This window comes from Mauremys mutica, chromosome 4 (assembly GCF_020497125.1).
Source record: "Mauremys mutica isolate MM-2020 ecotype Southern chromosome 4, ASM2049712v1, whole genome shotgun sequence".
In the NCBI taxonomy this organism is placed as follows: domain Eukaryota; kingdom Metazoa; phylum Chordata; order Testudines; family Geoemydidae; genus Mauremys; species Mauremys mutica.
Window position 1 is genome coordinate 67,136,663 of NC_059075.1, and position 24,892 is coordinate 67,161,554.

At 45.6% G+C, this 24,892-nt stretch overlaps 1 protein-coding gene across 3 annotated transcripts in view; it reads left to right on the plus strand.

The window, feature by feature from the left end:
* SLC8A3 (solute carrier family 8 member A3) overlaps positions 1-24,892 on the plus strand; it is a 197,408-nt gene that overhangs the window by 137,915 nt on the left and 34,601 nt on the right. For all 3 annotated transcript variants that reach the window (XM_045012194.1, XM_045012196.1, XM_045012195.1), the window contains exon 3: positions 12,275-12,378. In XM_045012194.1, coding sequence (XP_044868129.1) covers positions 12,275-12,378 — 104 coding nt within the window. The remainder of the gene's footprint in view (positions 1-12,274; positions 12,379-24,892) is intronic.

The following is a 24,892-nucleotide window of genomic DNA, read 5'->3' on the forward strand; positions in this document are numbered from 1 at the left end:
TGTGGGTTATGATTTTGTCATACATCTCCACCAGATTGATTTTGTATGGGCCATTGAACAGATGTCAAATGATGGTAACTTTTGATCACTGCTGATCTTGGCTGGATTTGAATGAGCGACATTAAAGATGATTATTTCCCTGCAGGATGACTCAGAAGCAGAAGCTGGGTTATGAGGGAAAGGGTTGTTATTTGCAAACATATAACCTATATCATGTTTAGTTTGCCTGCTTGCACATTTCTGTGTGCAGGGACCATTTCAGCAGCTCTGATCCAATTTGAACTAGCGCAGTGTCATTCAAGTTGCTTTTTTTCCTGTAGATGCTAGTCAAGAATAGGGGATCATCATAGTTTGGGTTTTCATTTAAAAACCAAAAGATGCAATCCCCTTACAGCATGTGACTCAATAAGTTTGTAGTATGCAAACTAGCTAAAATCAGCTGTATTATATGACTGACTGAGTTACCTCTGGTGCTGTACTACCACTCTCAGAGAGCGAGCTATTGGAAAGGACAGCAGCAGAAGCAACACAGGGCTTGGGAGAGTGGGAACAGAGAGAGAATGAGAGCAGCCTGCAACAGGGATACCATACCAGTTTGTCTTCAATAATTAGAAAACAGGAACGCACATAAGCACAAGGTAAAAAATGATGACCAGGGCGAGCAATGCCAGGGACCCTGACTCTGCAGCCACTAAGTTACTCCTGTCTAGTGAAAGGAGTAAAGCCTAAGACGGGATCATGTAGCTAAGGGTCTCATTAGCTTGCTGGGGATTGCACTTAAAGTTTCATCCATTTCTTAAGACATGATTGTTCTCTGCCCACATCCTATCCCTTTATTGCCTTGTGCACTTCTGAGTAAAGGAGCCAGCATACAAGAGACTTGAGATTATAACCATTCATGATGGTGAACTGCATGTAACCTATAACCTTGTTTGTACCCATTCTTAGCCTACACTCACACTTGAGCCAGAATGCATCATGGAATCACAGGGTTAGAAGGGACTGCAAGGGTCATCTAGTTTAACCCCTTGCCAAGATGCAGGATTTGTTGTGTCTAAACTATCCAAAACAGATGGCTATCCAGCCTCCTTTTGAAAACCTCCAGTGAAGGAGCTTCCATAACCTCCCTAGACAGTCTGTTCCATTATCCTGCTGTTCGTACAGTTCGGACGTTTTTCCTGAGATTTAATCTAAATCTCCTGTGCTGTAGTTTGAACCCATTGCCTCTTCTCCTGCCTTCTGTGGCAAGAGAGAACAACTTTTTAAGGCAGCCTTTCAAGTATTTGAAGACCGCTAGCATGTCTCCCCTCAATCTCCTCTTTTCCAAACTAAACATACCCAGTTCCTTCAGCCTTTGCTCAGTTTACTTGCATTCTGTCCCTTTGATCATCTTTGTCACTTGCCTCTGGATCCTTTCCAGTTTCATTACATCCTTTCTATACATTAGTGACCAAAACTGGAGACAGTACTCCAGATGAGATATAACCAGTGTCAAGTAGAATGGTACTGTAATTTCCCTTGACTTGCATGCTGTGCCTCTGTTAATGCAACCTAAAATTGCATTTGCTTTTTTTGCAACAGCATCATTCTTGCAGCTCCTGTGTATATGTATGTGTTTATGTCTGCACACATTAGTGTGTGTGTGTGTACACACTCATCATACAGCTAATAATTACAAGAATGTAAAGGCTACAAAAAGAAGCACGCCAAAACCATGAAATGCTCGACTAATGTTTTCTGTATGGAATTCTATAGGTGGTGGGTTATGGTGGATATTTTTTTAAGGAAAATCTATAAGGAAATCCCTTCCTCTGGAATTATATGATAGACAGTAATAGAACACTCTGTACTTTACAAAATATGCACTCAGTAAGTCATTGCTTCATTGAGGGCGTAATTTTGAGTATTCAGTTTGCAGAGGAAGAGATCATATAAAATCAGGCATTCCACAAACGCCCTCAAGAGATCATATTCCACACACACTTTCTCATTAAATGAGAATTTCTCCTTGTCTTACATATTCATGCATCGTATCAATGGAACACTGAGAGGCTGTTCGTAAAACCTGTTCTCATATAACAAAAACAAAACAAAACTGTGCATTCATGAAGTGTGTTTTCTAAACTCTGAGAACTTGGACAAATCCACATGGATTTGTACTGTGCCTCAGAAAGATACATCAATGAAGTAGAGACTATGTCCTTCACAAATTTCAGGCTTCTAACCCACTGAAGCACTGGAGCTGTTCAAAATGCGGTCACAGAAATTGTTGTAAAATGACAAAATTGTACTTTTTTTCAACTCTCTTTATATTTGAACTATTTTGCTCAATTTTTGTTTTTAAAATATTCTCTCATGGGCTGAGGAAAAAAACCTGGACAATTTCAGCTTTTAAAAGTAAAAATTCATAAAAGTTGTAAGTTAGGTGAAAAAGGCCCACTGAAATGGTAACACTCAGGTTGTGTTAACTACCCATCCATCTACACACTGTGGATGGGATTTTCAAAACCTGTCAGAGTTAGCCCAACACTGGTCACTTCTGAAAATACCAAAAGAGAGAAAAAGATCATACAGACAGATCAGATGTAGATATAATCAGAAACAGAAAACTGAAAAAACATTTGTGAAGTGTCATGGGCTCAGTCAACATTCATTTAAAAAACCCCACCAGTCAACCTGTGTAGACCCCATGTGCTGCTAAGTGTTTCCAAAGAAGCATAGAAGGTATGCAACAAAATTATTGTGAAGAAGTCTCAGCACAGTACTCAGGTTTTCATCAGAGACACGTTGTTTAAAATCCTATGTCCTTCAAGCCGCATTGGTGAAGACTGAAAATGTCCAGACAAGGGAGATGAGACTGTCTAGCATTAATACACAATTTCTGTACAGCAAGTGATGGCAAAAAATCAGGATTATTTAACCTAGCAAGGAGAAAGATTACAAGTGATTCCTCTTGCAAATTTGTAATGATGAAAGACAGTGAAAGCTCATCAGTCTCTATTTTTACTCCTATCCTATAATATGAAATCAATGGATGACTAAGGGGGCTAGATCAAACTGAGAGCCAGTAAAAGGAACTGCTTTCCACGGTGTGGTCGGACTGTAGAACCTATTAGGTGGTAGGCCATTGAGTCAAATGCTGTGGCTGGACATTTGTAGGAGGACTGCATAGTCTTATGATGCTTACTAATAGCTGTAGGTATGCAAGCTACAGTAATGAAGTTAATCAAATCTCATGCTTCATAGTGTAAAATGGTCACTTGCAGGTGTCCAGAAGGAGCCTTCCCCCAATGTTACAGCACTGTAGAACTGGCAACTGTTCTTTTTCCTATATTACTCTTAAGTGAGGCACTTTTCTGAGTCATTACCCGGCAGGCATGGCTCGGTACTTACAGTATTAATCCTGGTCTGGCTTTTGGCGAGGTGATATCATGAGAACTGTTTGGTTTACTCTACGACATAGCCAGGTCTTTGATGACAGCACTAAGCACTTTGGCAGGGGCATCAGCAGAGTGGTTTGGGTTGCAGCAGCACTTGAGTGCAGGGATGAACCCTTGTCTTTCTGAAGCACTCTTGAATTTTAAGATGCTGACGTAAATGTCGTGCCTGGTACTTGTAGTAAGTTGGCTGTGTACAATTTTGATCTATATACAACCAGGACACTAAGGCCTTGTCTACACTACAAGACTATTTCGAATCTACTTAAGTCGAATTTGTGGATTCGACCTTATGAAGTCGAATTTGTGTATCCACAGTAAATACACTAATTCGAATTTCTGAGTCCACAGTAACGGGGCTGGCGTTGACTTTGGAAGTGGTGCACTGTGGGAAGTTATCCCACAGTTCCCGCAGTCCCCGCTGCCCATTGGAATGCTGGGTAGAGCTCCCAATGCCTCCTGGGGGAAAAATGTGTCGAGGGTGCTTTTGGGTAACTGTTGTCATTGAACCGTCAATCACGCCCTCCCTCCCTGAAAGCTCCGGCGGGAAATCTGTTCGCGCCCTTCTCTTGTCAGTTACAGCGCGTACGCCACAGCACTGCGAGCATGGAGCCCGCTGCGATCATCGCTGCACTTATGGCCGTTGTCAACTCCTCGCACCTTATCGTCCACCTCTTCCACAGTCAGCTGCTGAGAAATCGGGTGAGGAGGCTCCGGCAGCGCGGTGAGGACAGGAATTCACAGAGTGGCGCAGACCTCTCACAAAGCAGGGTACGCCGCGCCGTGGAGATCATGGTGGCAATGGGTCAAGTTCATGGTGTGGAACGGCGATTCTGGGCCCGGGAAACAAGCACGGACTGGTGGGACCGCATAGTGCTGCAGGTCTGGGATGAATCACAGTGGCTGTGAAACTTCAGGATGCGTAAGGGCACTTTCCTTGAACTCTGTGACTTGCTGTCCCCTGCCCTGAAGCGCCAGGACACCCGGATGCGAGCAGCCCTGAGTGTGCAGAAGCGAGTGGCCATAGCCCTCTGGAAACTTGCAACGCCAGACAGCTACCGGTCGGTAGCGAACCACTTTGGCATGGGCAAATCTGCCGTGGGGGTTGCTGTGATTGAAGTAGCCCACGCAATCGTTGAGCAACTTCTCTCAAAGGTAGTGACTCTCGGAAACGTCCAGGACATCATAGATGGCTTCGCCGCGATGGGATTCCCAAACTGCGGTGGGGCTATAGATGGGACTCACATCCCTATCCCGGCACCAGCCCACCAGGCCAGCGAGTACATTAACTGAAAGGGCTACTTTTCAATGGTGCTGCAAGCACTGGTAGACCATAGGGGACGTTTTACCAACATCTTCGTTGGGTGGGTGGGCAAGGTTCATGATGCGCGTGTGTTCAGGAACTCTGGTCTGTTTAAACGCCTCCAGGCAGGTACTTTCTTCCCGGACCACAAAATAACGGTTGGGGATGTGCAGATGCCTACAGTGATCCTCGGGGACCCAGCCTACCCGCTAATGCCCTGGCTCATGAAGCCCTATACAGGCGCCTTGGACAGAGAGAAGGAACTCTTCAACTACCGGCTGAGCAAGTGCAGAATGGTGGTGGAGTGTGCTTTCGGACGTCTCAAGGGGAGATGGCGGAGCTTACTGACTCGCTCGGACATCAGCGAAAAGAATATCCCCGTAGTTATTGCTGCTTGCTGTGTGCTACACAATCTCTGTGAGAGCAAGGGCGAGACCTTTTTGTCCGGATGGGAGGTTGAGGCAAATCGCCTGGCTGCAGTTTACGCTCAGCCAGACACCCGTGCCAAGAGAATATCCCAGCGGGAAGCGCTGTGTATCCGGGAGGCTTTGAAAGCAAGTTTCCTCGGAGAGCAGGGTAACCTATGACTCTCCACTTGCTTTCAAGAGAAACTGACCCTGGGCCTGTGTCTTTATGTGTCGATTTCGATCTGCGGTTACATACCCCGTTCTCCAAGTTTCCCCCACTTCCAAAGCACGTTTTAAAGCAAATTAATTGTAACACTCATTATTAATAAATCTTTGTTTTACTTTGCATTTCTGTTCAGGTGTTGAAACATGGACGCATACTGTGCTGGGCACGGTGTGCACTGATGTACAGACCGCTTGTTCCATAGAGGAATGACATCCTCCTGCTCCTACATAGGTCTCTGGGGTGGGGGACGGTTGCAAGTGGTTGTGCATGAAGGGGAGGGTTTGCAGGAAGGGGTGGGTTTGCAGGAAGGGACGAGTGGTGCCTTCTTTGGATAGGGGTTTGGATGACGGCAGTGGGCTGCGGGTTTGGGCGTAGGAAGGGGTGAGGGGTGTGGGGGAAGGGTGAGTATCTGTCCGTGGATGAGGGCTCTTGTTGGGGCTCAGGGCAGCGGAGAGGCTCGGTGCTACGGTGGAAGTGCATGGTAAGGGCAGCGTGCCTTAACATTAAGGGGGTGGCAGGCGCTAGGACCCTGGACAAGCATACACATCACAGAATGACCCGGGGCAGCATACACCACACAGAGTGACCCTGGTGCCTACTGACTGCAGTGTGTGTGTGCCCTGCAGTTGATCATGCCCCCAAGTCTGTACCCTGGTAATGTAGGCTATACCGTGCAATTATAAATCCCCTCCCCCCACATACACAAAAGAATCCTCTGACACGAAAGACGTGACCGAAACAGTGAATAACAGCAAACAGCTTTTAATAATCTAATACACAGTGGGGGGATGAAACTTGGATTTGGGACTGGGTGAGCCTGTAAGGGAAGCACTTCTACAAATTTATAGCGTGAGAGGTGTGTGGTACATTAGCGCTATGCAGTGGTGCAGTGACAGTTCTCACGGCCCCTACCGCCCCTCCGTCTTGTACTTTTGGGTGGGGGGGGGCAGGACTTCTTGGCGGGGGAGGGCGGTTGCAGATACACTGCAGGGGGGCTCTGTCCTCCTGCCTGCGGTCCTGCAGAACATCAACAAGGCGCCGGAGCGTGTCCGTTTGCTCCCTCATTCACCCAAGCAGCGTTTGAGTCACCTGCTGGTCTTCCTGCCGCCACCTATCCTCCCGTTCGATGTGTGTGCGATGCTGTTGACATAGGGTCTCCCTCCACTGTCTCTGCTCTGCCGCCTCGGCTCTGGAGCAGGCCATCAGTTCCGCGAACATCTCGTCCCTAGTCTTTTTCTTTCGCCGCCTAATCTGTGCCAGCCTCTGCGAGGGGGATGCCGGGGCAGTCCGGGAAAGAGCCGAAGCTGTGTGATGGGAAAAGTAAGTGATTTCCTTGAACAGATACATGTTTGCGAACAGTGAACACAGTCTAGTCAGTTTCTCTGAACAAGACCATACAGGGCAACAAGTCTCACGAGATCTCAGGACAAGTTCGAGATTTCGGAATACGCTCTCATTGGCTGCGGCATTGCACAGGAGAGCGGACAAGTGGGGAGAGACAGCTGAATCCGTCTAGCAGACAGTCCTGGTAAGCCTTACAGTACATTCTGCTTATCAGTTAATGGATAGCTGTGCCCTCCTGCTAAAGGCAATCTGGAAATCATATACTCTGACCCTTTTCCAGCCACTCCCGCCAGTGCACGGGAAAGATCAATGTATGCTTTTCTTATGTGGCCTACAACACGTGGCTGTTAAGCGAGGGTCATTGTTATGCAAAGTAAAAGTCAACCATTCACAACAGTAACAATACACTAATTGCCCTAATTAGATGCAGCATTTCATGAACGAGATCACCCTGAGGCGGGTCCCTCGGAGTCACAAAGAGCGGATGCTAAGGGAAGCCCTGCAGAGACCAGGACCATATGCGGCCATGCTTGTGGAGGCGATGATTCCCATGTACATAAGGATGTCCTGGCGCTGAAGAGTGTGCTTCCACGGAGCACCCAACAAGGCACCTCTCCCCAGGAACCTCCTGCGGAGGCTTTTTGAGGACCTCTATGAGACCTTTGTTGAATTGTCCCTGGAGGATTATTGTTCAATCCCTATATGTGTGGACCTACTTTTCATATAGTTTTTCATTGAAAATTGTATATATAGTATTTCTATTTTTTTATACCTGTTTTATAAAAAATAAATGTTTACATGTTTATAGCACTTACCGCCTGATCCTTCCCCTGATTCAGAGTCCGGGTTAACGGCCGGGGAGGGTTGGTAGGGGATCTCTGTGAGGGTGATGAGATCCTGGCTGTCAGGGAAAGCGGTATTGTGTTCGCTGTCGCCTGCGCCGTCCTCCACAGACCCTTCCTCATCTTCCCCATCGGCGAACATCGAGGAGGAACTGTCCAGGTTCACTATGCCATCCACTGAGTCCACGGTCACTGGTGGGGCAGTAGTGGCAGACCCACCTAGAATGGCATGCAGTGCCTCGTAGAAGCGGCATGTCTGGGGCTGGGCTCCGGAGCGTCCGTTTGCCGCTCTGACTTTTTGGTAGCCTTGTCTCAGGTCCTTGATTTTCACGCGGCACTGCATTGCATCCCGGCTGTATCCTTTCTCTATCATTGCTTTGGAGACCTTCTCGAAGGTCTTTGCATTCCGCTTGTTGGAGCGCAGCTCCGACAGCACAGACTCCTCGCCCCACACACCGATCAGATCCAGGACTTCCCGGTCTGTCCATGCTGGGGACCTCTTTCTATTCTTGGATTGGCCGGACTCCTCTGCTGGAGAGCTCTGCATCGTTGCAGGTGCTGCGGAGCTCGCCCCGATGTCCAGCCAGGACGTCAGATTCAAAGTGCCCAGACAGGAAAAGGAATTCAAATTTTCCCGGGTCATTTCCTGTGTGGCTGGTCAGAGAATCCAAGCTCGGACTGCTGTCCAGAGCGTCAACAGAGTGGTGCACTGTGGGATAGCTCCCGGAGCTACTAAGTTCGATTTGCATCCACACCTAGCCTAATTCGAGCTAGCCATGTCGAATTTAGCGTTACTCCACCTGTCGGGGTGGAGTACCGAATTCGAACTAAAGAGCCCTCTAGTTCGAATTAAATGGCTTCCTGGTGTGGACGGTTGAGCGGTTAGTTCGAATTAACGCTGCTAAATTTGATTTTAAGTCCTAGTGTAGACCAGGCCTAAGACATTAGCAGAGAGCTGCAAGACCTCAGAGATAGTGGATTGAGCCTCTCATTTTTTTTCCTTCATAGAACCATTGGGATTTCCTAAATATTTATGAATTTGTGGTTTACTTACTGAGTTAGAACCTGATCTTCCAGATGGTCAGGTCAACATATTCAAGTCCCATCGAAGTCAATGAGAGTTCTGTGGAGGAAGAAATACCTGCATAGTATTTAGAGATAACTAAGTGGTAGCTCCATAGAAAACGCTGATAACTGACCAGTGACACCAGCTCATTTTCTCATAACAGGAAAGTAAATAATTCCTGTCACCTTGGCTGAGGAATGAAGAAGCACCAGTCCATACCACTGATGAATATTTCCAAAGCCAGCTGACTTTGTTGGTGGAATATATGTTTGTAGTGTAAGCCACTGTCTCTAGTTTATCTCAAGGTTATTATTACTATTATTGAGTGCTGACATTGTGCTTGCACTGGACATATGTAGGAGATTCAGTCCTTGCCCTGAGGAGTTACAATCTAGAGCAGTATGATCATACTTTCCAGTTTTCTAACACTTTTTATCCAAGGGTCTGAATGCACATGGCAGACATTAATGGAGGAAACTTCCCAACATTCCTGTGAGTGAGGTGTTAACAACATCATTTTACACATGGGGAAACGGAGGCACCAAAAGCTACTTAAAGAGATAGGAACATACAACACAGATTCCATGATTTCCAGTCCTGTGATTTAACTGCACAGGTTCTCCTTCTTTTCTGCACACAGACACAACAGGTTAGACACATTAAATATACCACGTGATGGTCCAAAATTGAAGAGGCGTCGGAATTTTGCAGTGATCATTGTAGGAGGACTGTGCAGAAGAAGCCTGTGCGGAGGAGGAAATTGTTTGGAGGTTAAGTCATTCACAGGCTCAGGACCCATCATGTGATGAATTAGCTAGTTGGCTTGGTCTTCAGGGAGAGCTGACCCTATGGCTAGAGAAATGTAGGGCATTTGCTACAAATTTCTTATTTCAGAAATGTTAGGTGGAGACAGTTCCAGAATTTAATTGTAACTGCTGTTCACAGAGCTTGCCTACTGAGGGATTTCAGTGTCTCTGCAGTGTTTGGGAGCCCTGAAGTGTATACATACACATATTTATAATGTATAAACACATGTGAGCATAGATAATATAAATATAATATAAAAATGTCAATGCATACATGAACTGCTTTGCATTAAAAAGTGTGAGAAATTGCACCAGAGTCTGAAAGCATGAGCTCCTTTTACAGTGAGAAAGGAGGGATGTGATTTCATATAGCCCTTCTTGCCAATCAAGAAGAAAAAAAGCAAAGTGCAGGTATAATTTACACCCTGAGGCAATCGAGAGCAACACTAACTGAAAGCAAAACAACCCAACTGGCTAAGCCTTCAAGGCATGCAGAGGCTGGATTGCTCTCTCTCTCTCTCTGTGTGTGTGTGTGTGTGTGTGTGTGAGAGAGAGAGAGACACTAGCAGCTAATCCTTCATCCTTATTCAGTGAAGATGCTCATGGAATTCACGAGCGTTTTGCCTGTGTGTCAGAATTTGCCCCAGAGTTAATCTGCCCAACATACCTTATGGGAGCCTCCAGAGGAAGATTGTCCAGTAGAACTCTGATTAGCCAGATTAACCTACTGTATGATTAGATTGAGGTGATCTGGGATTAAGTTGCAGTATATTCCCATGTATACAGGGGGCTGGTTTGTTCACTCCTTTTATGGTTTCCTTGTTGGAAGGATGTTTTAGGCCAAATTTTCAGACCTATGAGCAAAAGTTGTGCCTGTGAAGTGTGTGTGTGTGCGTTTGTGTGTGTACACACCCACTGAGTAACTGTGTGAGCAAAGTGTGCACTTGTGTGTGTAAATCAGGTGCAAGGCCGAAGGATTAGTTGCCTTGCAGTTATCCACTTTGTTCTGCCAGTGTAAATACACAGGAAGGGGAAGTAAATTTCTCTCCAGGGCCACTTTGAGCCTATTCAGCGGGTGAGTAAACTTTGACTGTCTCTAATTTTCCTCGTTGGTTTCTCTTACCCTCTCCCACCCTTGCTTTCCTATCCCCTCCTCCTCCTTATGACACTTATTATTTTTCAATCCACAGCAAAACAGTTCACATCAAGGTAATTGATGATGAGGAGTATGAGAAAAACAAGACTTTCTTCATTGAGCTGATGAGCCCACGCATGGTGGATATGAGTTTACAGAAAGGTGTAGTACTGGTCCTCCAGACTAATGTTAACATTCTTCTTTCCTCTTCTTTTTCTTCTCCTGCCTTCTTTTCTCCTCTGTTTTTTTTCCTTTTTCTATGATTTCTTTTTATTTTCCAACCGCTCTGTCCTTAACACTGCTGTGCACGCACAAACTTGTCACATGGTACCTATTGGGTTTTAGCCGGATGCGGGGGGACCTTGGGAAGGGGACGAGATAGAGAGACTGTGTGTTTGTGTGTGTGTGTGTAAGCGAGAGATTAGGATACCACCCCAAAATTGCTGTGGTGGGGTTTTCTATTGCTCCCGTTGGCTGGAAGGATTGGACCTCCGCATGCCCATCTGTGCAGCTTCATTGGCAAAACATTTACAGGAAACATACCCAGATTCCTAGAGTAGCTGTCAGCCTGCCTCAGACCCATACTAATAAAAATACAAGAGTCAAATCCCACATGAAAGCAGCACATTAGTTCTCAAAAGTATTTGGTAAAGTCCTTTAGCTTTATTACAGACTGACTCAAGGAGCAACTGCCATCAGGATAAGGAAAGGGAAGAAAACCAACACCCTGTCTTTGATATTTTTTTTGGAGAGAAAGAGAGAGATATCATGGCAGCCTTATGCATTGACGTGGTATCAGACATAGTGTCGTGAGCTTGCCAGGGTGAAGAAGGAGCAATGCCAGTCTAGTCTGCAGGGTATTTTAATTTAGGGGGACTAGATGTCCCAATTTTATAGGGACAGTCCTGATTTTGGGGTCTTTATCTTATATAGACTCCTGTTACACACACACCCCCCGTCCCGATTTTTCACATTTGCTGTCTGGTCACCCTATTTTAATTCCAGCCGCCCGAGCCCTCTGGGGTATTTTAATACATGTTTCTCTTCCCAAGAGGTGGCAAAGACTTACAGTACTTCTGTGCCCAGGTAAAGCTGAATCTCTCAGTCACTGACCATCCACCCAATGGAGAACAGGCTGCCTGGCCTCACTGGGTATGTCTACACCCAGGGATAAAAAACCTACAGCTGGCCCAGGTCCACTGACTCAGGCTCTTGGACTCAGGCTCCATGCGTGTATGAATGTATGTATGGATCTCTCTCTGTCCTGCTCCCCACCTCCACATCCAATGTCTTATCGGTTATGAAAGGGTGGGAAAAGCAATTGGTCCCTCAACTAAAATGTGTTTGATATCTTTGTGGCTGTTTTGCCCTTGGTTATTTCTGATTGGTCAATGCTCAGTCAGCTGATGAGATATTATTACCATGTGACACTAAACTAAATGTGCTGCAGAAATCACCTCCCACTAACCATCAGCAAGGTCCAACCCTCCCCTCCCCCTTCACTCCCTTGCCCACCCCCATCTTCCTCCTCTAATACTTTCCCACTCACCCTAAGAGCAACTACTACCGATGCGCCATATCCAACAAACAAAACGCTGCCCAAGGCAGCAGCAGGAACGGACTGCATGTGAGAAACGTGTGGTGCTGCTGCGTCTGCTCCAACCAGCCAACCCACTGTACACGGCTGTCTTTCTTGTTGTCCCTACAGGAAGACCGTAAGGGTTAAAATAGTAGATGAGGAGGAATACGAAAGGCAGGAGACTTTCTTCATTACCCTTGGTGAACCGAAATGGATGGAACGAGGAATATCAGGTGTGAGATCCTTTTTGAAAACAAACCAAAAGAAACCAAACCCCAAATCCAAAAAAGTAACCCCTTCTTCTCCCTCCCACCCACCTTTTCTTCTCCCCTGTCAGATGAATCAACTTTTATTCTTTTCCCTCCTGTATTCTCGCTCTCACCCTGTTTCGGTGTCATCTCTGCCTTTTAGAGCCTAGCTTATTTCTGATCCTCCTTTTGTGCAATGCTTGGGCCTCAGGCCTTATTAATATCATCAGTTTTAATTGGTTTTATTTTGTTTTGATGACATCTTTGCTGCTACCCCTTCTCCCCCCTAATGCCAAGACTGAAGGGAGTGAAATAGAACCGAAAAGAATGTAGTGCATGGCTATCTCTTCAACTCCCCTCTTCAATACTGAATGTCCCACAGTCCTTCCCTCCTTTGTCCCCAGTCCCTTATGGTGCAGCGTTGAATATTGTTGTTGGGTTCCTCTGAATCTTTGCTAAAAGCCTGTCCCGTACAGCAGGGGAATCACAGTCACAGTGTTTTGGTTTTACAGTAATAATACTTTGCACTTCTCTAGCTTTTTTCATCCAAGAATCTCCAAGCACTTCACAAATATTCATTCATGGAGCCTCACAACACTTCTGTGAGGTAGGTATGAAGCCTTATTTCCCAGTTTACACGCCGATAAAATGAGGCACAAGGAGGTTAAATGACTTGGCCAAAATCACACAGCAAGTGAGTGGGAGAGCTGGAAACGAACCCGGACTCTGAGTTTCCAGTTTTAGCTGCTATACCGTACTTAAAAATACCTGTATCTGTCAATTTGGTGGAACCATCCCAGTCCCATGTGTGCAGTCTGTCTGCATTGCCAAATCACCATACAGTTAAGCACAAGTTTACTAGGGCCTTAAAAGCAAGGGCTGCCAAAAGCTAGTGCAAAGGTGATTGGCAGAGCAGCACAGGGGAAGCTTGCACAGTGTCTGTCAGCGTCCAGACGTTTTGTATAGCCCCTCGCTTCTGTGTAGTACTCCCTGGGATGAGAAACATCTGCCTGGTGCTTGGACATGACATGATTCTTCCCTTGTTGAAATTCCTTTTGTTTCTTATCCCACTCATGCAGCAACTTCCTCTAACCAGGGCACCACCTACCCGTTAACAAATCTCCAAATGAACTTAAATCAGGCGTTGTTTACATCGCTGTGCTGTTATGTCATGACAAAGACCATGTTTCTTCTCTCATTTACACCAATGTAAATGGAATGTAACTCCATTAAGGACAATGGGGTTAGATGGCGTAAAACAGGTACAAGTGAGGGCAGTGTCAGACCCAGAGGTCTGCTGGACAAATCCTAAAAGGTAGCTGCCTGCCTCTGTCACAGCATAGGAGCACCTGTCATCAGCCTCCATTTACCAGCAGGATGTGAGATACAATAGAAGAGGAGGGTGCACTTTTTATTTGTCCCATTTGTGAGGATTATCTGCAAATTTCCAAAAAACATATCCACAGAAGAGGGGGAGATGCACACATCTCATTAGCCTCGTTAGGGTGTAGCCAGTGCAAGGGCTCAGCACTTAAAAAGAGGGTTTCAATGTATTTTTACACTGTCACCATCTTAATCCTATGACATTTCAAAAGATTCCATGTACTGTAGAGAGCTCCCACAAGAGGGCACCATTCTGTTGGCTTTGATGAAGAATTAGATGGCATATAATGGACATAGATGCACCAAGCATTGATGTAGTGCAAAGTCCCCTACTGACATGTGACAAGGTCAACACAGACACATGCACCTGTGAGGCAGACATGCAGAATCATGCAGAGACAAATATGTGCGCGCGCGCACGCGCACACACGCCCCAGTCATGGCTAGGACTCCATTGTGCTGGGCACTATACAAACAGAGAATAAAAAGATGGACCCTGTCCCCAGAGAGGTTACAATATAAGACTAAACCCAGGGTTGTGAGTTCAATCCTTGAGGGGGCCATTTGGGGATTGGTCCTGCTTTGAGCAGGGGGTTGGACTAGATGATCTCCTGAGGTCCCTTCCAACCCTAATAATCTATGATTCTATGATAAGACAAGACACAACACAGGGATACAGGCAGACCAGGGAATATGAGGAAACCGTGAGCCAGTATTGGTCAGCATGATAGGCTACACCCTCCCTGTCTAACTGTTGTCAAGAAAAATGAGAGTCTTAAGGAGGAATATGAAAGAGGATAATTAACTAGTTATGCTGATGTTTACAGGGAGCTTCTCCAAAGTGTGAGGGACAGCATGGGCAAAAGCACAGATATCCTCCTTTGCAAATGTAACCAGTGGATGATACAGCCTGGCGTCAGGGGCTGGTTGGAGATGGGAGTTGTCATCTCGATAGATAGGGTGCGGATAGGCCATGAAGGGTTTGAAAGCACCCACATACTTATGAAAATACGCACACACAAACACACATATGTGCATGCAGATACATACCGCCACAAAGAGAAGCACACACACATGTTCGTGTACATGCTAACACATTCGGGCACGAACATTTTTGCAAATGTGCACATACATGCAGGCATATACACACATATGGAGAGCAAATGCAACGGTGATGGGTGTAATATAAAACCTGGATAGGCAGATGTGGGGATACGCAAACTTAATCACATACATGTAGGCACATGCTGGCATATGCAAACATGTAGATGCTCCATGCAGTTACACATCCAAACATATACTTACAGAGACCTACTCAAAGATATGCATGCACACACACAAACATGCATGTAGATACCATTAATATTAAAGTCAGTCAATACAACGATCACTATTGTCATCACGTAGCCTGGGCCTTAATGACTCACAAGGCCACTGAGAGAAACAAATTCAGCCACTCTTGGCAGGCCCAGGTAAAGTTGTTTTCGATGAGGAGTTTCTGTTTGTATATTCTGCTGGCATATTTGTACCTAGCACACAGGATGTGGTTTTCTTCAGTGTGTGCCCTTGTGGTTGGTGCCCTCCATTTAGCTCTGTTGCATGCAGGCTGGTCCCAGCATGCTGTCAGGCTATGTCACACTTCTAGATTGTCCTTCAAAGTGCCTTCAGAGCATTACTTCTGGCCTCTGTGGGTGCGCGAGCATGTCCCTTGACTCAGCAGACTAGAAAGAAATCTTTTAGGTAATCGCCAGTCAGACTGTCTAGTGCCAAAACCAGCACATTTCAGTTGTGCTTTCACGATCCTAGCTTCAGTGCCAGTGATTTGGGCTCACCCAGATGCCTTGTTATCCGGCCAGTTAATCTTAAGAATTGAGTAATAGGCAGCACTGATGAAATGCATCCAATGGCTAATGTGGTTTCAATACATTGTCCACATTTCACAGCCAGAAAGCAGATGACAGAGTATCAGTTGGCACGTAGGTGCATAAGACAAGCATTTACATGCTTAAGTGAAGACCCCAGGGCAGGATTTGGATATCTTAATTTGGACCTGGATCTTGGTTTGATGCCTTGTGCCACTGAAATTCCAAACTCTGTCGTTGAGCAAGCCCAAGTTGCTGCTAGCTATATGAATTCAGCAATTTACCATAGACCCATAACTGAAGGGATGTTACCTAGGACAACGATACAGGACACAATGTTCAGCAGAGTATAGTCAATCCAGACTTTTGGCTAAACTCTCCTACATACATACCAATAGAAAGCACCAGTGAAGAATATATATCTATATGCTATTGACTAGAGCTGAGGCTTATACTGAAGAAGTCTTGGCTCATGGATTGGGATCCCGACTTATACTGGAATATGTACCTTTGCAGGCTCACACTCAGAGCTTGGTATCTATATTACAATCTTTGTGAGGCACTGAGGCACAGACTCATGAAATCTATCCCATCCCTCATCCCACACATGCTTTTTGCTCCTTTCTCTTGTTGCACTAATGCCAGAGGGCAGACGCAGCTCCCATCAGTTTACCTGTATCTATCACAGCACTACTGTGAGACTGTAGAAGGCATCTGTCTATCCACCTGCCCATCTCCTATTCCCTACCCACCCCATCCCCAAAAATAAACTAACGTGGGGAACGGCCACTGTGGCAGCAGCTACTTTAACTCACTCTGTACTTTGATGGAGATCTTCTGGCAAGTACCAGTGTTCAGCTGGAACTGTAGGGACTTAAGAATTGCAATGCCAGATCAGACTGGTCATCCAGCTAGACCAGGAACCTGTTGCCAAGAATGCCCAGTATGAGGGCTGGTTGAAACTCTTTTTTTTTTTTAGCAGAAAAACTGTTTTTTGACTAAATGAAATTGTTCATGGAAAGTGTCTGATTTCCTTGGAATTTTATCTATCGTATTTATTATTTCATTGGAAACCCCAGAACCCTGAAGCAGGACATTTTTGGGGTTTCAGTTGAAAATTTTTCAGTTTTATGATGAAAATCCATGGAAAGACAGACATTTTCTGGCCAGCTCTAGCCAGTACTAGATATCTCAGAGGCAGGTGCAAAGATTTGTGTCATGGATGACTATGGAACATCCTTCCCCTAGCTGGTGGATGTTTTCATTATCCATATAAATATCTAATACAGCTTTTTCCACTAAATAATTTTGTGTCACCTGCAACGTTTGCCCCTTCTCTGCTCAGTCCCTTTTCCTGATCATTAGTAAATATATTAAACGGCCTCAGTCCTGGTATGGAACCTTGTGGCACCTAATGGTTAACATTTTTGCCCTGACGGAAATAGACTGATTATTCCTATTCTTTGTTTCCTGTCCCTTAGGCAGTTTCTGATCCATGATAAACTTTATTTTGCACCCCAGAGCTACTTAGTTTCTTGAATAACCTCTTGTAAGGGACTTTTTCAAAGACTTTCTGAAAGTCCAAATAATTATATCATGTAACTCTCCTTTCTCAGCTATTTTGTCAATATGCTCAGAGAATTCAAATAGATTAGAACAGATTTAGTGTTGGTATCTTGCCAACGTCCTGTGATGAAGACTGATAGCAATTCAGTAGGGGCATATCAACGTGCAAGGGGTACCAATAAAAGTAACCCTCACTTCAGTTTGGTAGCGCTGAAGTGGATAAGCAGAAAACTAATAGGAAATGTGAATTTCCTACCCAGCAAGTAAGGCCAGGGAGGGTGGTGGGGAGCAGGGATGTTGATTCTCTCCATTCTGCCACCTGCCCCTAAGATGTCCTATTCTTGTCTCCCTCTCCTTTTCCAAGAAGCTAACTAATGGATTCTCATGGCGGCATCTGTTCCTCTTATTTGCAGTGACAGGGACCAAATCCCTGTCAACTGAGCATAGCAGGACTTAGAAGCCTCCCAGCATGTTGAGCCACCTGCCTGGCCAGCCTTCTCTCAGTACCTTTCGAGTGTCCCTCTTCATTAAAAGGTGACATTTTTGGTTTCACTGTTACTCTCCTGGTGGCTCTGGTGTCACAATAGCTCACAATTCAGACCTAGGTATTTTGCTACTCAGAGCCCTGCAGTGCCAGAGAAGTCCAGGCTGTCTGTACTCTGGTCACACATCAGCCTTGACAATTTTTGTGCACTCCAGAATTACAGGAGCAGAGCTTGGTTTCCTTTTTCTGGGAGCCAATCCCCACCTTTTGCTTAATCTGTGGTTAACCCCAGAGTGCTACGCAGAGAACAGAGTTGGAGCTGTGAACAACTGCAGATGAGATACCACTTTAGATGATTCCATTTGATGTTGCATAAGCATGAGGATCATGCTTGGAAAATTACAATTCATGCGGGTAATTGAGAGCCCTACTTGGGACAATTCACTTCACAGCAGATTGGCGAAAGATTGAACTTCAGGAATAGTGGGTGAATGCTGATTTTGGACTATTTCACTTTACAGAGGGATGAGAATCCTTCATGGAAACTTCATGAAGAGTTGATTCCTGCAAGATATGTTTTCACAGCAATTTGAAACTCAGAATCCCTCTTAGAAGATTCTTCTTCATGGATAGTGGTTTTGGAACCATATTCCACCCTTCCTAGTGTAACTCACACACCTTCTGGGTGTGGTGTTCTGTCCCATCTAGTGGCACCGAGACCACTTAGAGAGAGAGATTAATGCATTTGCTCTACAGCCTTAGCTAACAGCCAGTTGGCTTTTAGCTCATGCGGTAGAGGCTCATGCACTAAGCTCCAGATGCCCCAGGTTCAATCCTGCCCGCCGATGACCAGGGTCTGTCAGTGTTGCACTAGCAAGTAGCAGGTGGGATGGCCGTGTCTCTTGCAGGGATCTGTTTAACAGTGGATAGGCCAAGCATGGAAGACTTCACTTCACCGAGGGAAGTTGTGGCCGAGAGTCATCATTGGAAGGTTCTGTTTCATGACCAGTGGATGGGAATAGCTCTGGGAAATTTAAATTTCTTTTTCCAAACTGTCCTCTGTACCCCATCAAAAATTTACCTTGTGGGATTATAATTTCACCCTGCAATATACTGGCCAAATTTGTTGCGGCAAGTCTTCCAATGAAGGGAATGGATCTGATTTTTCTCCCTTAAAGTCAGGGAGTTTTGCTATTGACTTTAATGGGAGCCGAATTAGGCCTAATGCAGTAACATTTCTGACTTGTTTAACTTGCTCAAGAACATGTTTAGTTCTTTATGCTGCTTTAAGGAAAGGGCACACTCCTGCTTCCAGTTTCATAGACACCTTCGTATGGAAAACCATTAACCCATAGGCACACAGAGAGCTCACTGCTACTGAAGCTCAGCCTCTTAAAGTTCCTCTGTCTTCTCAAGAGTTACAGTAGATTGCACAGAGATGCTAGCCTCTAGCAATTTGATGTGTGCTGTCACTGAGCTCCTTTCAGGTGCCGGTATGATCCTGACAGTGCTGCTCTCACTTCTTGTTGCTGCCAGTGACTATTATTGTTGTGCAAACCTGAGTCTCATCAAGACTCCACTGCTGCTTCCCTCCTTGCATCACTTTTCCTCTATGGACACCCTGCATGTAACCGTCCAAGGGTACCCTTTCTCTTTAGAGGCTCTCCAGGAATAGAAATTAGAAAACATTTAGGCCATGTCTACATGAGCACTTATGTGGGCAAAACTTCCATCGCTCAGGGGTGTGAAAAAACACCCCCCTGAGCGACATAAATTTTGCTGGCTTAAGCGTTTGTGTGCACAGCACTATGTCTCCCGCCGACACAACTACGGCCGCTCATTGAGCTGGTTTTATTATGTCAATGGGAGAGCTCTCTGCCATTGGCATAGTGTGGCTACACAAGCGCTCTTACAGCAGCGCAGCTGTGCCACCGTAAGTTAAAAGTGTAGACGTGGCCTTATGTTAGGGCCGGCCACACTACACTACACATTGGAGCAGCTGCATTGCTGTAGCGTGGATGGTGAAAACACTCTGTGCCGATGAGAGAGTGCTCTCCTGTAGGCATAATTACTCCACCTCTGTGAGAGGCGGAAGCTACATAGCGCTGGTGTGGACAGCGCTTAGGTCGCTGTAACTTGTATTGCTCGGTGGGGTGTCTTTTTCACACCCCTGAGCAACATAAGTTAGATCGACTGAAGCGGTCGTGTAGACCTGCCCTTAATATTGTTTACAGAATAAAATGTGGGGCCAATTCTGTGGTGAAGTAAGCAGTGATGAAAATGACACGGTGGGTTGGAAATGGATGCAATACACATTTTGCACAATGCCAGATGGGTATAAATTACATTATTAGTTCTACCCATTTTCTGATCTACTCTCATCCTGGGCCAAAGTCACTCTGGGGGCAACCTTCATTGATCTCAGTGGTGTTACACCAAGGAGAATGTTGGCTACTGATGTGTCACCTGCACAGTAGCATTTGGCACATGAGCTTCATATTACATAGAAAACACAAACATTATCGATATTAGATACTGGCCTGGGCTGCGAAGTTCAGATACCAATTACCAGACCCTAGAAAAAAGCAAGTGTTCAGATCTGGGGCTTTGGTTCAGCCTATTATACAAACAAGCCAACAAAATCAGCTCAGGGGGTCTGGGATCCAGGGTTTTGATTTAGACCCAGGCCAAATATAGCATCATGCAACAGCAAAATGAAGGCAAGTTCAGGAAATAGGAAAGCAAAGCTGCCCCTGGAAAAGGATTTGTATCAGAAAAGTTGTTCTTGCATATCTCGGACATGCCACCATGCTCGTCTGCACTCCAGCCAAACTCTCCTTCAGCTGATTGGATTCTCACTGGCCGTTACCTCTCTGCCTGGAATCAAACCAAGCAAACATCAAAGGCAATTTACCCTGGAGTTGTCGTGATGATTCTGTAGTTGCCAGGTGCCCCTTTCGGAATCTTAGGTTACTCTGGAGTTCCAAGCCTTAAAGGACCGTCTCCTTCTTGTTTCTGATACAGTGTTTGGTATTTTGCAAGTGATCGTGTGAAACATTTCGTACTAACAGGGTAGTTCTTGCAGCTTAATTAGCGGTATATGCAGAGGCCGGACATAAATAAGAAGGAAAACATTGTGTGTTAAATTCATCCCTAGGGTATTCTACTGGAGCTCTGGAGATTATACTAGGGATTAATTATTTTAGCTTTTTATACCTTCTATCTACTTCTTCATTTTATAACTGAAAATGGAATCCCCTGCCCTGCCCTCTCTGTCACAGTCTGGAAAAGGATATATTGAAGACATAGATTCATGTCTCCTGGGAATACAGCAGGAAGCAGAATTAATGCTACCTGCTTTGTCTGCCGTATCATGTGTTCATCTCATCTCACATCCTGCAAGGTTTAGGCAAGGGATACATAGGATTGCTATTATGGTGTAAAAGCTGAGCTTCTTTTAGTGGCTTCCTATAGTAACATGCTTGTCAGGCACCTAAAATACCCTAGACACTAATAACAATAACGACACACTTCAGGAGTGAGGTGCATTGGCTTAACTGTGTCATGACCAGTGACTGGTGTGAGAGCCCCAGATCAAAAAGCAGAGGGATGCTTTAGATGAGCATTGGTGTGTATTTGCAGAGGGGCAGAGGGATCCAGGACTGAACTGGCAGGGGATGTTACAGGTCACGACTAAAGTACATTAGCAGGTCCATGTGCAAGAAGGAAGCTACTGTCTGTGAAATCATGTTCTTGCTTCTGTGAACTATATTCACTCAGAAAGATGAAGATAATGCAATCCCCTGGCTTCCTGTTCTGTATTCTTGATGTTTCATTCATAGCTTTAGAGGCTTCTTCAAATATTCATGTATCATATCATATATCATAACTGAAGAAGAGAAAAACACTTCTTTTGCAGGCTCAAAAGCAAATGAAAAGTATAAACTCAAATCCCAGAGCACCAAAATATGATAACAGCTTTATGAAACATGAAAACTGGCAATGTTTTTATAATCATTGTCGCTTAGGGGGCGAGTAATATTTCACTATTAGATTAATTTTGAACACTGACTCTACACACCAAAATAATGTTTCTACTTGTGTGAAGAAATTGAATTACATTTGTCAGTGCTGTGCAGAGGTCCAGAACTGTACCAGAGCAGGGGTGCTGCGATTGGCATTGAAGTGCATTCAACTGAAGCTGTGTGGAGACTCAACGTTAGAAATGAACAGAGTGTTGCAGGTCAAGGTTGAGGAATAGTGCCAAGGCTGTGTGGCGGTCTCAATCCAGAAAGCAGGAGGTGCTGCGTATCAAAATGGAGATGAGTTTGCAGAGCTCAGGCCCCTGTTGTTAACTGGGGTTTCTGTACCCAAAGCTCTTGGTAACTTTTGCTCTTGGTGAGGCGGTGGCAGGAAATAAATCAATGGTGACAAGGCCGTCTGACTGATAGGTGGCTGGCATAAACAGCACAATACAAGAGCGCTTTCACTTAAAGCTTTACTTTATTTAGTCTCCAGCACTTACACACACCCACAACTGATTAGTAAAACACCCCCAAAAATCCCAAATTCATATTTACCAGGGATCTTGACGAGGTCTCGAGTAGATAACGGCAAATGTCCAGTGTCCAGCCTTCCATCTGCAGGGGAACTTGAGCGGTGTCCAAGCGTTCTAGTGTCCAAGTTGCTCAAGTGTCTGAGCTGAGATTTCTTCCTCTTTTTATACCCAATTTGTTAGTATTGCATAGTTTGTTCATCAAAAACAACTGCTGAGCAGAAGCTAAGTGAAGTGTGGAGATTTCCAGCCTATAGTTTCTATCAGTTAACCAGCTGTATAGCAATAGTTAACAGTTGGCAGACTTTCCATCTTGCAAAACTGCATGCTTTGGAAAAACAACTCAAGTCAGGAGGGCACAGGGTCATGTTTACTCCTCAAGGTCACTCACTTTCCCCTCCTCTCCTGGTCTGATAGTTGTGCTAAGGTCAGAAAGGCCTCCTTTTAGCTGCTTTCAGCAATAAGCATAACAAGTGGTTTTCCAGCTGCTGGCAATGGTTTAATCATGTTCCTGGGCTCTGGACTACTAAAAATCTGCTCCTACGCTGTGTTTCCCCACAATTCTGCAGCCATGAAATCTGTCACAGCATCCACTCTTGTTAGGGAATGAGAATCCAGAATCTAACCATTAGTTTTAAGAAAATTTGAAGTAATTGGAACTGCATCTGTTTATACCAGTTAAGGTTCAAGCCCTATATTTCTAATTCTTACGGTTTCAGAGAAAACTTCCAAACATGAACCAGCTTTAAGCAACATAATCTTGCCCACTTGAGACTGCAAACATCCTGAAACAGTAGCTCTAAAATATGTCCCTGTCTCCTATTAATCTCAATTAGAAGTTAGCTCTGAAACATAACAATAACAAAGTACATGTGGATATTGACATCCAGCTATTATGCATACCCCACAATCCCAAACAACCTCCCAGCATGCCAGAGATGCAAACTGTGCCCTACAAAATTTCCTAAACCTCTGACACCTTTTACAATCTGCAATTACTATCTGCAGACATGCAGTGGTTTTTGCAGCCGTGTTGGTCCCAGGATATTAGAGAGACAAGGTGGGTGAGGTAATATTTTTTGTTAGACCAATTTCTAAACAATCTGTTCCATCTTGCATTTAGCTGTGATGCTCAGAGTACATCTCCCAGACCTGAAGGAAGAGCTCTGTGTGGCTCAAAATTTTTGTTTGTCTCTGTTGGTCCAATAAAAGATATAACCTCACCCACCTTGTCTGTTGAATATCTGCAGATACACATTGTTAATACCAAAAAATCTGTGGCACACAGAAAATTTCAGAGTAGTGTAAAATAAATTGAATTTAATATTAAGCCAATAACATCAGGGTTACTGTACCAATTTTATTATTAATGTTCATATTTAATTCAGTTAAAATCTCCATTTCTGAATGTTCCTGAAGCTACTGCACAATTTCTAGTCCGTCTCCTTGAAATGTCATAGGAACTAGGAGGTCTTGCAGTAGAAGTTAGGTACAGTTTGCCAATTTACATGGGGCTTTGCCAGAGCTGTATATAGGCCCCAGGACTGGAACAGACAGGGGAGTTGCATTTTAGGAGTGAGTTGGAATGGGAGAGCAATAGGGTAAAGACCTCAAATTTCATATCTACACCATACTCAGCTTTGGCTAGTGGTATTAGTTTTTCCCTTTCCTGAGTGAATTCTCAAAAATATTTAATCATTCAAATAGTTATTTGGGGGCCCCAGGTAATCCTTCTCCTTTTAGGATCTAGTGAGACTAGACCAGGGGTCTCAAACTCAAATGACCCCGAGGGCCACATGAGGACTAGTGCATTGGCCCGAGGGCCGCATCACTGACACGCCCCCTTGCTGCCCCTGGCCCCACCTCCAATCCACCCCTTCCATGAGGCCCCGCCCCTGCCCTGTCTCTTCTCCACCTCCTCCCCTAAGCGCGTGCAGTTTTAATAAATATATACACTCAGTAATGCACCTCACTCAAAGGACAAAACACGCACTTAGATTTACTGCCTAAGGCTCTGGGAGGGAGTTTGGGTGGGGGAGGGTGCAGGCTTTGGGACGGAGTTTGGGGATAGGAGGGAGTGCAGGGGTGAGGGCTGTGGGGCTGAGGGCGAGGGGTACATGATGCAGGAGGGGGCTCAGGGCTAGGGAAGAGGTTTGGAGTGTGGGGTGAGGGCTGTGGATGAGGGGTTCATGATGCGAGGGGGCTCAGGGCTAGGGAAGAGGGTTGGGCTGTGGGGTGAGGGCTGTGGATGAGGGGTTCATGATGCGAGGGGGCTCAGGGCTAGGGAAGAGGTTTGGAGTGTGGGGTGAGGGCTGTGGATGAGGGGTTCATGATGTGGGGGCGCTCAGGGCTGGGGCAGAGGATTAGGGTGCAGGGGGATGAGGGGTTCATGATGTGGGGGCGCTCAGGGCTGGGGCAGAGGAATAGGGTGCGGGGGGATGAGGGGTTCTGGATGTGAGGGCGCTCAGGGCTGGGGCAGAGACTGGCTGGGGATTAGGGTGCAGGGTCTGGCTGGGGCAGAGGATTAGGGTGTGGGGGGATGAGGGCTCTGGCTGGGGCTGAGGATTAGGGTGCGGGGGGAATGAGGGCTCTGGCTGGGGCTGAGGGTTTGGGGTTGGAGAGGCTCAGGGTAAGGGAAGCCTGCCTTGC